Source organism: Ovis canadensis, chromosome 2, assembly GCF_042477335.2.
Source record: "Ovis canadensis isolate MfBH-ARS-UI-01 breed Bighorn chromosome 2, ARS-UI_OviCan_v2, whole genome shotgun sequence".
In the NCBI taxonomy this organism is placed as follows: Eukaryota; Metazoa; Chordata; class Mammalia; order Artiodactyla; family Bovidae; genus Ovis; species Ovis canadensis.
The window spans coordinates 51,500,789-51,514,712 of record NC_091246.1 but is presented as its reverse complement, the minus strand read 5'-3'; the positions used below and the strand labels follow the sequence as shown (position 1 = coordinate 51,514,712).

Sequence of the window (13,924 nt, the reverse complement as noted above, 5' to 3'; positions counted from 1 at the left end):
TCAGAGAGCAGATAAAAAGCCAGAGAATATTTGAAGCCTAATCTGTCTCCATCTGGTATTTTTTTTCTTCTCAGGGTTATTGATCAGCTCAATGTGAACTTATAACCCATAAAACATAGAATGAGTTTACCTGAGGCTATTTTCATAATAAATTTAACATGTGTTTTCCGGTTCTACCTTAGGATCCAGTTATCTGATAAGATTTCTATTAGTGTCGCCAGGTCTTACACTGTTCCGATGTAAAACCACAGGAATGATCTCAGATTTATGATTTAAAACCATTACAAAGGCAGCAGACAGAGGCTTTTGGATTGCCGGCGTTTAGTTTGATATTTATAAGATTCTTCAGAGGAGGAAATTTTGCTGCAGAGATCATTTCCTTCAGTTCCCTGTCGAACATTCTTTTTGAGGAGAGACTATAGCTTCGTCCTGTTTTTAAGCAATCCCTTTCCAAACAAAAGCCTAGATGTGGCCTTCGGGGAAAATGTCAAATCCAGACTTTGGGTCAAAGCTCCTGACACTGTCCAGGAATTAGTCAACACAGCGGGGCCTCGTTTGTCTATCATTGTTGGGGAGCATACCCTTCCAAATGGAAAAGTCAGATAAATAAAGACTACTCGCTTGAAAAGCATCCAAATGAATTCTGTTCTAACCACATGGTAAGGTTTGTCTATTTCTTTTGTCCTCTAAACATTTATTAAGCCTTACTCTATGCCTAGCACTGATTTCAGCACATGGGGGCAAGAAAGACATGGTTGTGCTATATGAGCTATTGTCTAGGAAGGACAAGAGACTTCACACTGGTCATTAGAAATATGATATGTGTTTCAAAAATTGATGTACAGATTTTGTGTACAGGTTCAGCAGAGGGAGAGGGATATTTCCACCAAAAACAGAAGATTGAATAGGAGCTATGCAGGTAAAGTGTATGGTGGGGTGTTTTGCGAGCTGTATCAAGGGCTGGGGGATATTCTAGGCAGAAGGAAGACCTTGTGTATTTGAGGAACTCCAAAGGAACTTGTCTGGCTAGAACAAAAATACTGAGAGAGTGAATGGCTTGGTTGTAGAGGCTTCAGTGGTGAGCAGGGGCTGTATTAAGCCATACTAAGGTTTTTGGATTAAGTCATTCAATCAGGGCAGACATATGAGCAGGATTGCACTTATTAATATAATATCAATCTAGTTGCTGGATGGAGAATTGTTTAGGTGAGACAAGAATGAAAAGTAGGGAGGGACTTCCCTGGTGGTCCAGTGGCTAAGACTCTATGCTCGCAATTCAGGGGGCCTGGATTCGATCACCGATCTGGGAACTAGATCCCATGAGAATGAGAGAGTGAAGTCACTCAGTCGTGCCCGACTCTTTGCGACCTCATGGACAGTAGCCTGCACCAAGCTCCTCCATCCATGGGATTTTCCAGGCAAGAGTACTGGGGTGGGTTGCCATTTCCTTCTCCAGGGAATCTTCCCGACCCAAGGATCGAACCCAGGTCTCCCGCATTGTAGACAGACACTTTACCGTCTGAGCCACCAGGGAAGTCGACATGCCACAACTAAACGAGTCTGCATGCTGCAACTAAGACCTGGCACAGCCAAATAAATATATTTTTTAACAAAAGAATGAAAAGTGGGAAGACCAGCTAGGAGACATTTAGAGCAATCTGTCTGTAGGACAGGTGACAAGGTCCTGAAATAGAATGGTGGTCATGGAGACAGAGAGAAATGGATATCTTTAGAGAGTTTTGAAGTCATTACTGGGGTAAGAGCAGGGTAAAGTCAAAGATTACTTCCAGGAGTGTGTCTTTAGCAACTGACCACTGTTCTCCAGATACCATTTATTGAGCTCTGGGATATGAAGAAGACGGGTCCTGATTAGGACTCATAGTCAAAAGGTGGAGCTGTATATCAAATTAAGCAAACTTACAGGACAAATGACAAACATTGAAGTCTGTCATATTCGAATTTACTGCTATTTATTAATGGCTATATACACATTTCCACCTTTGCTAATCATATTAGGTGTACTATTTTGTATCATGCTCTCTATATTCAGTATTTTGCTCATATATTCACCTAACAAACAGAGATGCTTTCTATGGGCAAAGTTCTTCACTCAGTATAGTGAGAAATAGTGGGTAAATAATGGTTCCTGAATTCTGAGAATTTGCAGTCTATGCGGGGTGATAATATATGGAATCAAATAGCTGTCACTGACAGCTGAAGTGCTCAAGGCCAGAAGGGCTCAGAGATGAGTGAACTTGTGTCTAGCGAGGAAATCAGAGGAGCATTTTTGGAAGAGGTAGCATTTGAGCTGGATTTTGATTGGCCTCACAGTTTCCTGTGAGGCAGCTGCATGAACTGAAGCCCAGATGTAAAACTGGCGCAGCAGGAAAGGTTAGGCTGGAGTGAAGGCCTGGGAAGGAGAGTGGGTAGAGAATGTTGGCTAAAGACAAAAGACCAAGAGGGTAAGGTTGAAGAGTTTAACTTTTATCCTATGGGTGATGGGGAGTTGTAGGGGCAGAATAATCCACACAAGGGGGTTGGGGCAGTTTAGAAGAGTATTTTCTAAGCTATATTTCCATGTATGTCTAAGTTTCACAGGCTTGTGGCCCTTCATTGTTGTAGAGTCTTGGGGCAATTCCTTCCTATGCTTGATTTATCCATTCTCTGTTGGTGGTTTCAATTTTTTCAACTATTATAAATAAAGCTATGGTAAATATTTTTGAATACACAATTGCCAGGGTGTTTTGAGCTCATACTCTGTTCTAGGGCTTTATGATACAAGGGAATGTTTGTCTTCTAGGAACTCATAGTCTAGTGCAAACAGTGTTTTTTATTTTGGGGGCATGCATGTTACTTTGAGGAATGTTATTCAACATGGTAACAGAAGGTCAAAGAAAATGATCAAATTTTAAATTCATATATAATTTCCTTGATGACTTTCCAAAGAGAGTAAGCAGCCAATTTATATGGTCACCCTTAAATCCCAGGGCCCACGCATGTTGGACTTTATTATTTTAATTCCTATGTAGTGCTTTAGTGACACGTAATAGTTCTCTGTAGTCCATTCAGTTGTTCTTCTTTGATCACCAGAGTTGTGCATTTTCTGTTATTTACCAGCTTTATTTCTTCATGTGTGAGTTTTCCACTCACTTGCTTTGAGGATGTGAAGTCTGGGTATTTACTGCATGTTTTTATGTCCATTCTGCATATATTTTTATTGTAAGCTTTTTCCCTCCAGGATTTTATAAGTTGATTTACTTATTTCCAACAGCTCCATCTATACATTGCATACCATGCAATTCACTCACTTAAAATGTACAACTCACTGATTTTTAGTGTTTTCACAGGGATGTAAGACCACCACCACAATAAATTTTGGAAAATTTCATCACCCCCGCAAGAAAATCTGAATGTATTAGCAGTCACTCTCTATTTCCTTTCTAAACCCTCCTTCCCCAGCCCTAAGCTATCACTAATCTACTTTCTGTCTCTATAGATTTATCTAGTCTGGGCATAGCACATGAATGGAATCATACAGTATGTGGTCTTTTGTGACTGACTTCTTTCATTTCGTATGATGTGTTCAAGGTTTATCCATGTTATAGTACATATCAGTATTTCATTCCTTTGTATTTCTGAACAATACTCTGCTATAGAATATTGTTTTTGTCATTAGTTGAGGTACACTTGGATTGGTTCCACTTTGGAGCTATTATAAGTAATGTTGTTACAAACACTTGCGTGCAAACTTTGTGTGGACATATGCTTTTCAGTTTTCTTGGATGTATGCCTAGGAGTGGAATTGCTGGGTCATTCAGTGTTTAGTCTGTTAAGGAATTGCAAGACTATATGAGGGTTTTGTTTTTCTCCACATCTTAGTCAGCACTTGATCTATCTTTTTGATTATAGCCATTCTAGTGGGTATGAAGTGGTATGTCACTGTAGTTTTGATTTGTATTTCCATAACTGCTAATAATCTTTTCATGTCCTTACTGACTGTATATTTTCTTTGGTGAAATGTCTATTCAAATCCTTCACCCAATTTTTATTTGGGTTGTCTTTTTTGTTTAACTGTATTATAAAAATTCTTTATATATTCTAGATACTAGGTCCTTATCTGACTCTTTGCAACCCCATGGACTGTAGCCTGCTAGGCTTCCCATGGAATTCTCCAGGCAAGAATACTGGAGTGGATAGTCAGTCCCTTCTCTAGCTGATCTTCCCAACGCAGGGATTGAAGCCGTCTCCTGCATCACAGACAGTTTCTTTTACTGTCTGAGCCCCCAGGGAAGTCTCATTAGATATATGGTTTGCAAACATTTTCTCCTATTTTGGGCATTGCCTTTTCACTTTCTCAGTGGTGTCCTTTGAAGCACAAAATTTTCAATTGTGAAGTTCAGTTTATTTATGTTTTCATTTGTTGCTTGTGCTTTTAGTGTCATATCTAAAATGCTACCGAAGTCACAAAGGTCTATTCTTATATTTTCTACTAAGAGTTGTATAATTTTAGCTCTCATATTTAGATCTTTGATCTGTTTTGAGTTAATTTTTGTTTGTAAGAATTAAAAGCTATTCTTTCACTTGAATTTCTCTTTGTGCTTTTCTATGTAGTTATCCAATTTTTTATTTCCTTGTATTTATGATTTGGTTATTGAAATTTCACATTCAAACCATCCCCCTTATATCTTATGCCTATCTTTAATTCTCCAGTCCTTAGAAATGTGTCTCTTCTCCAGAACTGGCACAAAGGGTCCACATTTATTTCCAGTTTTTGTAATTCTCTCTTTTGACCTTTTTGAAATTTAATACTTTATATACTGCTTAGTACCACAGTGTGGTGATTTTTTTACCATGTTGAATTATTTCTGGCTAGCCACATAATATTTTAAAAGACTTTCTGGAATTTCTATTCACTTTCATTGGTAAAGACCAGGCCATGTAGTTTTGATCATTGCTGCCCTCTGATAGGAGCATGAAAATAAATTAGCTCACTGCCTGGTACATAGTTAGTGCTCAATGGATGTTGCAAGTGATTATTGTTATTGTTGTTACTGCTCCTCTTACTGTCATCAATTTATTAGTTCTTTTTTTTTTTTTTAATCTGGAAGGCTTTTGAACCAGTGTTCCATCAAGTTTATATTTTCATTCAGTATTTATGTTCATTGTTGACTCTGTAATCTTCCCAACCAGGAATCCAGCATCAGTATTACTGTGTCTTCTGTTATTATGTCAACTTTTTAAGAAAACCTAGCTCCTGGTACACATTCAGCTATTCTGTCTTTAATGGGTTGTAGGATGGTTTTTGTGGCTGTGTTTTATGTATTTATCCGGCAACTCCACTGAACTTATTTTTTAAGTACTAGCAATTCTTTTTGTGGATCATTTTCTCAGTGTAGATCGTAATTTGTTTGAGAAAAAAAAAAGGTATGTTTATTATTCCTCTTATCATTTTTCCTTCTCCAATAACTATTCCAGGCATTTCTCCTGCCACTTAAATAGGAGTAGTGTCTAGGGTGTCCTTCCTGTTGCTTTTTCAAAGGCACACAAATGTTGATTTTTGTTTTTCAGTGTACTATATTATTTATTTTATTTAGAGAGGCCCTTTCGAAGCTTTAAAGTTTTTTTCTTTTAATCAGGAATACCTATGGTTTTGGTCAGTATAAATTATCAGAGTTTTCTGTCTCTTCTCTCCTGTTAGGTCTGGCTTCTAATACTTCTCAGTACTACCCATGTGCTTGCCTAGGAGAAATCCTTTCTTTGTTCCTAAGGGAACTCCTTTCTGGATAATGTGCATAATATGGCTTTGTGCTTGGACTTGTCACATGCATGTTGGTTCTTTGAGGCAGTTTTTAAAAATATATTTCCTGCTCCTTGTTGAAACTTGAGATTATTATAAATGACAGAGAGGTGATTTTCAGATAAGTGAGGTCCTATTGCATTAGGAAGAGTTCCTGACAGTATTTGGTAAATGGATGAGAATAAATGGAAAACCTTAACTGCAGAACCCCAAGGAAGCTGTTGCTCCTCCACATTTCTGTTGTGTATAATGACAATAAACACCTTATCTCTCACTATATGACCTTCCTCAGAAAGAACCACTGACCCTTAGAAAGACAAAAGCCATTTGCCACAAACGAAAAATAGCTCGTAAATTCACTTTGTGGTATTGAGAGGTAGAAGATACAACTTTCAACTTATCTGCTTTTAGATATACTGAAAACACACATTTTTAACAATTAAAATAGAGGGAGTCTGTGCTCTCTGGGATTATAGATTGGAATCCTCATAGATTAACAAAGCTGAAGGGGAAGCAGCATTCATCATAAAGCAAAAAAAGAAAAAAATCACCAAAGAAACAATTCGCCTATAAAAATTAGTCATCATCAGACATCCAAACTGAGCAACTGCTTGCTGCTACTCACGATCCATGTTTTTCCTCTTTTGTACCTCTGCTGAAGCAGTGCTCCCTGCCTCGGTTGCCTGTCTGTCTGTCCATCCATCCATCCATCCATGGATCCATCAGTCTATCCATCCATGCATCCATGCATTCGTCCACTCAGCAGCAGTTACTGAATATCTTCTTTGTGCCAGGATTTGGGCTGGGTAGATATACCCTCGAAATCTCTCAGATGCCATCTCTTCCAGGTAGCAAATACTTGCCTGATTCCTTCTCCCCTAGCCCCACAAAGTTAAAACTGCTCCACCTCTTCTTTGCACACTCACAGCACTTTGTGACTTGTCTTTCAGAGCATGGTGCTGTGTCCTGCTGTTTTATTTGCTGGTGTTTGTGTCTTCTCTCTCTCGAGAGGAGAGTTAGTGTCCACTCAGCTCTCCATCTTCCTTCTCCAGGCTGTTTGGGGCTGACCTGGTTTGTGCCACCCACTAGACTCCCATTGCTGTCTCTTCTACATGCTGCTTCTCTTGCAGGGCTAAAGTTGCCACAGCTGATGGGCCCCCCGGGATCCCAACCCAGACCATCATCCCTGTGAAACACACAGTAAAAATAGACAAAGACACCCTCCTCCAGGACTATGGATTTCACATCTCCGAGAGCCTTCCCCTCACAGTGGTGTCCGTCACAGCAGGTAGGGGCTGACTGGGAAACAAGAAAGGACTTGGGCTTCTTGTGGGGGATTATCCCTGGCTCTCTTCCCATATCACTGTGCTATAACATAATGCAGAAAATGCTACCCCAGGAAGTTAGAAAGGGCACATCTAATTTTGGCCTAATTCTGTCTGGGGCTTTGCACCTTCCTATGGTACAGAGAAGGGGGGCCCCTGTGTACTTGCTGATCTGCCTTGCAGGCCCACTGGCCTCAGCTGAGGCTTTGCCCATCCATGGCCCCCTGGCCAGTCTCAGGAACAGTGACAGTTTTGGGATCAACAGGCCCTCCTTTCTGAACCCTGCATGCTCTGAGCTGGGAAGAATTTCTCGTCAGACAGTAATAGAAATTATTGATTTGTTTTCACTTGAGTCTCTGTAAAATATAGGCTGTATCAGGGGAAGAGGAGCAGGCTGGGAATGTCTAGTGTTTGTTTTAATTCTTCAGTTATGTACTGATGTGAGATCTGGGACCAGTTAAAATCTATTAATCTGAATTCACACACACATACACCCCAGATTTCTTTAGAAATGAATGTAGTAGATTTGTTGGCTGGCTCTGTTGACTTTCTTCTGCTAGTCCTCTTTCCTTGGACAGTCTCCTAATATCCCTTGAAGGTGATGGATTGTAGGTATATTATCCAAGATTTGTAAACAGGGAAACTGAGATCCATGTGAGCCCAAGTCTGGCTAGGGGTGGGGATGAGCTGGTGCCCCGGAGACTGGATCAGGCTGTGGCTGTGACACATTGGGTCTGGGCCCTCCTGGCATGAGCACCATGTATTTCTTTTCTCTCCAACAGGGGGCTCTGCTCACGGTAAACTTTTCCCTGGTGACCAGATCCTCCAGATGAATGATGAGCCTGCTGAAGACCTTTCCTGTGAACGAGCAGTCAATATTCTGAGGTACTGAGTTGGCTTCCATCATCCATACAGTTGCACAGATTATTACAGAGCAAGAATGAGTGACAGAAAGGGCATAGCTGATCCTCTGTGATTTAAGGTCCAGGCTCCTTTAAAGCAGCGACAATAGCCTCGTTTTAGAATTCCATCTCGGTTCCTCTCTGCTCCTTTTCACCTGCCTATAAATGAGATTAGGAGGCATGGGTCCTATATTCATCAGCCCCCTGCAATGCCCAAAACACTATGCTAGGTGCTGCGGGGAATGTAATTATGAATGATACATAGGCCCTACCCCTTAAAGATGTACAGTATAGCGTTGTTAAAGACTCCCTGAAGAAGGAAATGACTCCCCACTACAATATTCTTGCCTGGAGAATTCCATGGACAGAGGAGCTTCCATGTGGGCTACAGTCTGTGGGGTCACAAACAGTCGGACATGACTAAGCAACTAACACTTTTATCCCTTATGGATGTGTAGGGCTGTTGTAACATATGGCAAAGACTGGACTAAATCGATACTAAATCTACTTGTTGTTCTTTAACACTTTGAATTCTCTTCCTAAACCTTTTTGGTGTAGCCTGCTTGATATATATGTAGTTCCATTGATACAGCACCCACTACCGTCTACCTGGTGTCATGTGATTTCTGTGAATGCCTCACTTTCTGCCTTGACTGTGATCACCTTGAGACCAGGCATACAGCAGGTGCTCAATGAAACAAGTGAGTGTGGTTGGCACTGGCAGCTGGTGACCCTTGTTTTAAGACAGAGGAAATCAGTGACAGGAGTGAGGAGGCCTGACAGACATTCTATAGGTCGATGCAGGCTTTGTCTTTAAAAACTTCCACACAACTCTGTTTGAATGACTTTATTTAATATAAATAAAGGGAAATGAGAAATAGAGCAAAGCCACCTTGAAGATACTTCAAGTTTATACTTGACTGTGCCTTTTGGTGAGTGGTGGTTTTCCTTTCTGAGGCCTGTCGTGTGCAGCACACACTGAGTAACAGGCACTAACAGCAAAGTCAGAGAAAGAAAATGGAAATGCAGATGCAGTCTCTACCCTCAGGAAGCCCACAGTCTCACTGTGGAGAAACACACACGCAGTGTAAGATTTACAGAGGTTCCGCTGAAGTATAGAAAATAGGATTGCCAGGCTAAGGTGAGTGGGTGGGGCAGCCAGGAAAAGGATTTGATGATTTCTGTTTTAAAAATGAAAGATGGTTATGGAAATTGTGAAGTTTGCTTTCCCAGTTATTGGGTGATTTTCTCAAAGAATTTCTCAATTCCAGCAAATTGGTTTTACATTTTCAGTGCCACTAATATCTCTGCCAAGTTAGATCGAAATCTGACTAATAAATGAAAAGTATTCACAATCTAAAACAGTAGACCAGAATGTGGGTGTTTAGGTGACATTGAACTCAGGTCGATTCACTGGGCAAGGAGCCCTGTGGGGGAAGGGACTCCACTCCCCGATCCTTAGGCTCATAGTGCAGATACGAGTCACGGAAACCCCACTGAGATGGAGGGCAGACAGTGTATCTGGAGAAGCAGGGGAGGACTTCCCCGGTGGTCCAGTGGTTGAAAATCTGCCTTGCAATGTAGGGGACTTGAATTTGATCCCTGATCAGGGAAGATCCCATGTGTCACAGAGTGACTAAGCCCACTCTGAGCCTGCGCACTAGATCCTTTGTGCCACAGCTACTGAAGCCTGTGTGCCTAGAGCCCGTGCTCAGCAGCAAGAGAAGCCACTGCAATGAGAAGCCCACGCAGTGTGGCTCAGAGTGTTCCTCTCACGCCGCAACTGGAGAAAGCCCGTGGGCAGCAATGAAGATCCAGCATAGCCAGAAATAATAAACAAGTTAATTAATTAATTAAAAAAAGAGAACGAAACAGGGGAAAGGGGTCATAAATGCTGGAGATTCCTCTAGCTTGTGAGGAAGTTGTGGTTTGGCAAAATATAGAAGAGTCCAGAAGTATTTCAGCTGGCCAAATTCTACCTTAAATGCTGGGCAGAATTTGTGCCTCAAAGATGGAGGTGAAGGGCAGACCAAGTAAAGTGATCAGGAGGAGCCACTGGCTGGGGAGTTGGGGGTGCTGAGTCATTCAGTTTGTCTAAGGCCCCGGATGCCTAGACAAAGTTCTGACAAGTGAGGTCCAGAGGATGATGGAGGGTCTTGGTGCTGACACAGCAAGTTATTCTCCTTCTGGCAGGAGGAGCCACCAAAGACTGCTGAGCAGGGATGTGACCTAATGTTGGCTTGCCCCTGCACTCTCGGCTACATGCCTTGTGTGGGAATCCCGGGACTGTTTACTTTTGTAGCATAGTTCCCAGTGTTGGTGTCATTTACAAAAGGAAAACAACCAAGCAAATAAAAAGCCAGCAAAATCTCTAATTCCTCCAGTTATCTATGAGGCCAAACTCTCCTTCTGAGAGCTCTTGGGCGTTGGTTTCCTGTGAATTCTCTTGGGAAAGACCTGTTCTTACATTAAATGGGTAAGAGGCAGTCTCCAGACCCTTAAAAACCTTGGGTTGAGTTTATCTGTTTGAGGCAGTAACACACAGGCAGAAATAGGCCTCGATGTTCATCTTGCAAGAAATCGAAAGTGTTTTGCAAGCTGCTATTCTATGTAGCAATGGCAAAGGAAAAGGAAAACATGAATCAGTTTTTCAGTTCTGTCCTCAAAAAAGTTGAAGTTTGGTGCTTATCTAGTTGATTTGATCACCTTTGGAACCTAAGAGATTATAACAAAACAAAAATGTCTACTATTTGATTATAGGATTGTGCTCATTATACTTTGTTTTCTTAAATGCCAAAAACTGATTGGCTTTAATCTGATAAGTGTTATCCACATTCTTTTATTCTGTTTCATGGATATTTAGCCAAGTTTTCTGAAATAGCAACCTAAGTTATCTGTGTTATTGCTGTTTTCTCTTCAAAAATATTTTGGACATAAACCTACCTAGTGGTCATAGCAACTAGATGAGTCTTCCATCGTATAGACTAAATGAAGGCTACGTGACTTCATTTAGTGGCTGTAGGTATGGACAAGATGGTAGAGATAAGTATCTGAAGACTTTCTTAAGGTCACAGTGGCATTTGGGACAACTTAAGTTCTTTCACAGATCACTGCTTTCTCAATGTCCTTCTCAATTTTGCTGAGGCAAGAGAAGCTGCTTTGTCATTCTACCAGTGTCTTTGATGCCCCCAACCCCACACATGCACTGTCATGTATCACCCAGGATGATAACGCCTTTTTTGTTTATTCTTTTTTTTTTCAGGGAAGCTGAAGATTCTCTTTCAATAACGGTCGTTCGCTGCACATCGGTAAAGCTCTTTCTATGTCTTGTGTGTTAGTTGCGCTCTTCTTGGCCCCAAGACCCTGTACCACCAGCAGAATATCCCTCAGAGAATAAACAGGGAAGGCAAAGGGCATCAGAGAAGCTGTCAGGCAGTCAGTGTTGCTTGAAGACCACATATGTGCTCATATTGTGGAGAACTCGTATGTGTGCCCAGGCTTCGAGAACTCATGGGCTAGCAAAGGAGACAGACCTGGGATTATGCAGGCGACAAGGGTACCAAGCTCAGAGTTTCAAGACGAGTCTGAGTGGCATCACTGTGGAGAGGCCCCGTAGTTTCAGTTTTGAATTTTGTGAAACAGAGATGGGGACAGTAACTGCCTTATCTATCTAATGGGTGTTATGAGGACCCAGTGAGGTGTTGGGTGTGAACGTGTTTTGTCAGCCACAAGGCAAGGCACAGAACAAGGCACAGATGATGCACAGGGAAGCAACAGCCATCCTAAACCACCACACATTTAGGAGCCTTTTGTATGTGGTAGAGGGAAAAGTACATAATCGAATTGTAAGAGAAAATTACCAAGGAGGAAAAGTTGACAGAAAATTCTCATTCTGAGAGACTTTAGTACAAACTTCTTAGCCCTTGGTCACTAATAGACAAAAAAATATAAATAGGGGCATAGAGAATTTTAATAATGCATTTAATAATCCAATCTAATTGATCCCATATCAGGCTACCCAAAAGCTAAATTTCTCAAATAAGCAACTGTATAAGTGTCTTCTCTAGAATACAATAAAGCACAAATTGATAACTATCAAACACTTAACACCACCTAGTCATTTGGAATAAAAATGCAATTTCCTAAGTAAAGACGGAATCAAATGGAAAATTAAAAATTATCATTATAGACTAGCTAGAAAATAATTAAAATTTAGAGCTCTATTTCTTAGAACTTATTATATACAGTTGAGCTGTGCTCAGAGTAAAATTTGTAACCTTAAACAAGAAAAAAGAAAACAAGTCAGGAAAATACTCAGTGCCAAGACTAATAAAATAAGCATAAAGCAGATTAAAGAAAATGATAAAAATTTAAATCTAAATGATGCTTTGGAAAAACAGAAAAATTAGAAATTTGATAAATGCACGGGCTAGTTCTTTACAGGAAAAAGTAAAAAAATTGAAGAACTTGAAGGAAAAGAACTATATGGGCCTTATGTGAAGGAAACTAGAGTAATACTGAAGGAAATAAAATGTTTTCTTTAATAGAAGAGGAGATACATGTTCTATTCCTTGATAGAAAGACTATTAATACATTGGATTTTCTCATATTAATGTGTATGCTTAAAGCAAATTCAAACTCCCTGTGGGAATTTTATTTGGATTTTGACAATGTATGTCAAGGTAAGACTTATCAAGAAAAAAAATTTTTTTTTAAAGAATAATGAGGATGGCCGTGAGGTACAAGATTTTAAAGCTAATAAAGCTTCAATAATTAAAACAGTATGATATTGATGAAATGTTGGATATATCAATCTAATCAAATAGAAAGTCCAAGAATAGATGCTAGTATAAGGGTTTGGTATATGATAAATATGGTATCCCAAATCAATGGGAGAAAAGATGATCATTCAAGAAATTGTCCTGGGACATTTCTTTAGGTATTTGGAAAAAATAAGTCTAATCCCACACCATTTCGTGTTAAAAACTTAAATATAGAAAACAAATCATAGAAATGTCAACAATATGGAAGGGCATCTATTTGGTCATAAGTTGCGGAAGGAATTCCTAAGCACATAGGGAGTGGGAGGAAGTACAGTAGAACAGACAGCTATTTGATTCTGTGCAAAGAAATTGTTGTCTCTTCTCCTTATTTAACAAGTGTTGTCTTTTTTGTTTGTTTCCTAGAAATAGAATAGGAAAAAAACTCACCTAAATAGAACTAGGAAGTTTGCCATAAAATATGACAGGCCAAGTGTTTTACACACACATAAGTGGAGATTCTTCTATTCTAAATAGAAGACTGTATCTATGGAATAATGTGAAACCAATACATAAAAAGCAGTGTACTGAAAGCTAATTGCTATAAATAGTCATGCAGGTGTTGAGAGATTCTTTTCATCTAGCTGATTATCATCTCAATGGAGAACATCTGAATTTTAATTAGGTAGCTCTTTTTTTTTTTAATTAGGTAGTTCTTTTCCTACTCTATTTCCAAGAAATGAAAGCAGAAGGTAGCACTTGTTAAGCAAGGAGAGAGGGAAATAGCATATAGCTGCCTCCTTTTAAAAAATAAAAAGTATAAAGGAGGAACATTAGCATGATCCAGTACCATTCCTGAAATTCTTATGAGGTTCCCCAGAAGAGAGGAGTGTGAATACTGTACTTTGGAGGTCCTGCAGGGAAAGCTGATACCAGCCCAGCTGATGGTCCCCGAGGCCCTGAGAAATGCCCTGAAGATTGTCTAGCCCACTCAGACCTCTCACCAGAAGTGATAGGATCATAAGACAAATGATCATATATATTTTACTTCAACAAGAATGCTCATTATTGTCTGAGTGGATTCTTAGAATCCTCAAATGGTTTGAAATTGATTATCCAAACCAAAGTTGGAATATTAAT

The 13,924-nt window shown here is 40.0% G+C and overlaps 1 protein-coding gene across 3 annotated transcripts in view; it reads left to right on the top strand.

Moving 5' to 3' along the window:
* Positions 1 to 13,924, top strand: part of FRMPD1 (FERM and PDZ domain containing 1) — a 107,592-nt gene that overhangs the window by 68,760 nt on the left and 24,908 nt on the right. For all 3 annotated transcript variants that reach the window (XM_069576139.1, XM_069576140.1, XM_069576141.1), the window contains 3 exons: positions 6,928 to 7,085; positions 7,905 to 8,007; positions 11,287 to 11,332. In XM_069576139.1, coding sequence (XP_069432240.1) covers positions 6,928 to 7,085; positions 7,905 to 8,007; positions 11,287 to 11,332 — 307 coding nt within the window. The remainder of the gene's footprint in view (positions 1 to 6,927; positions 7,086 to 7,904; positions 8,008 to 11,286; positions 11,333 to 13,924) is intronic.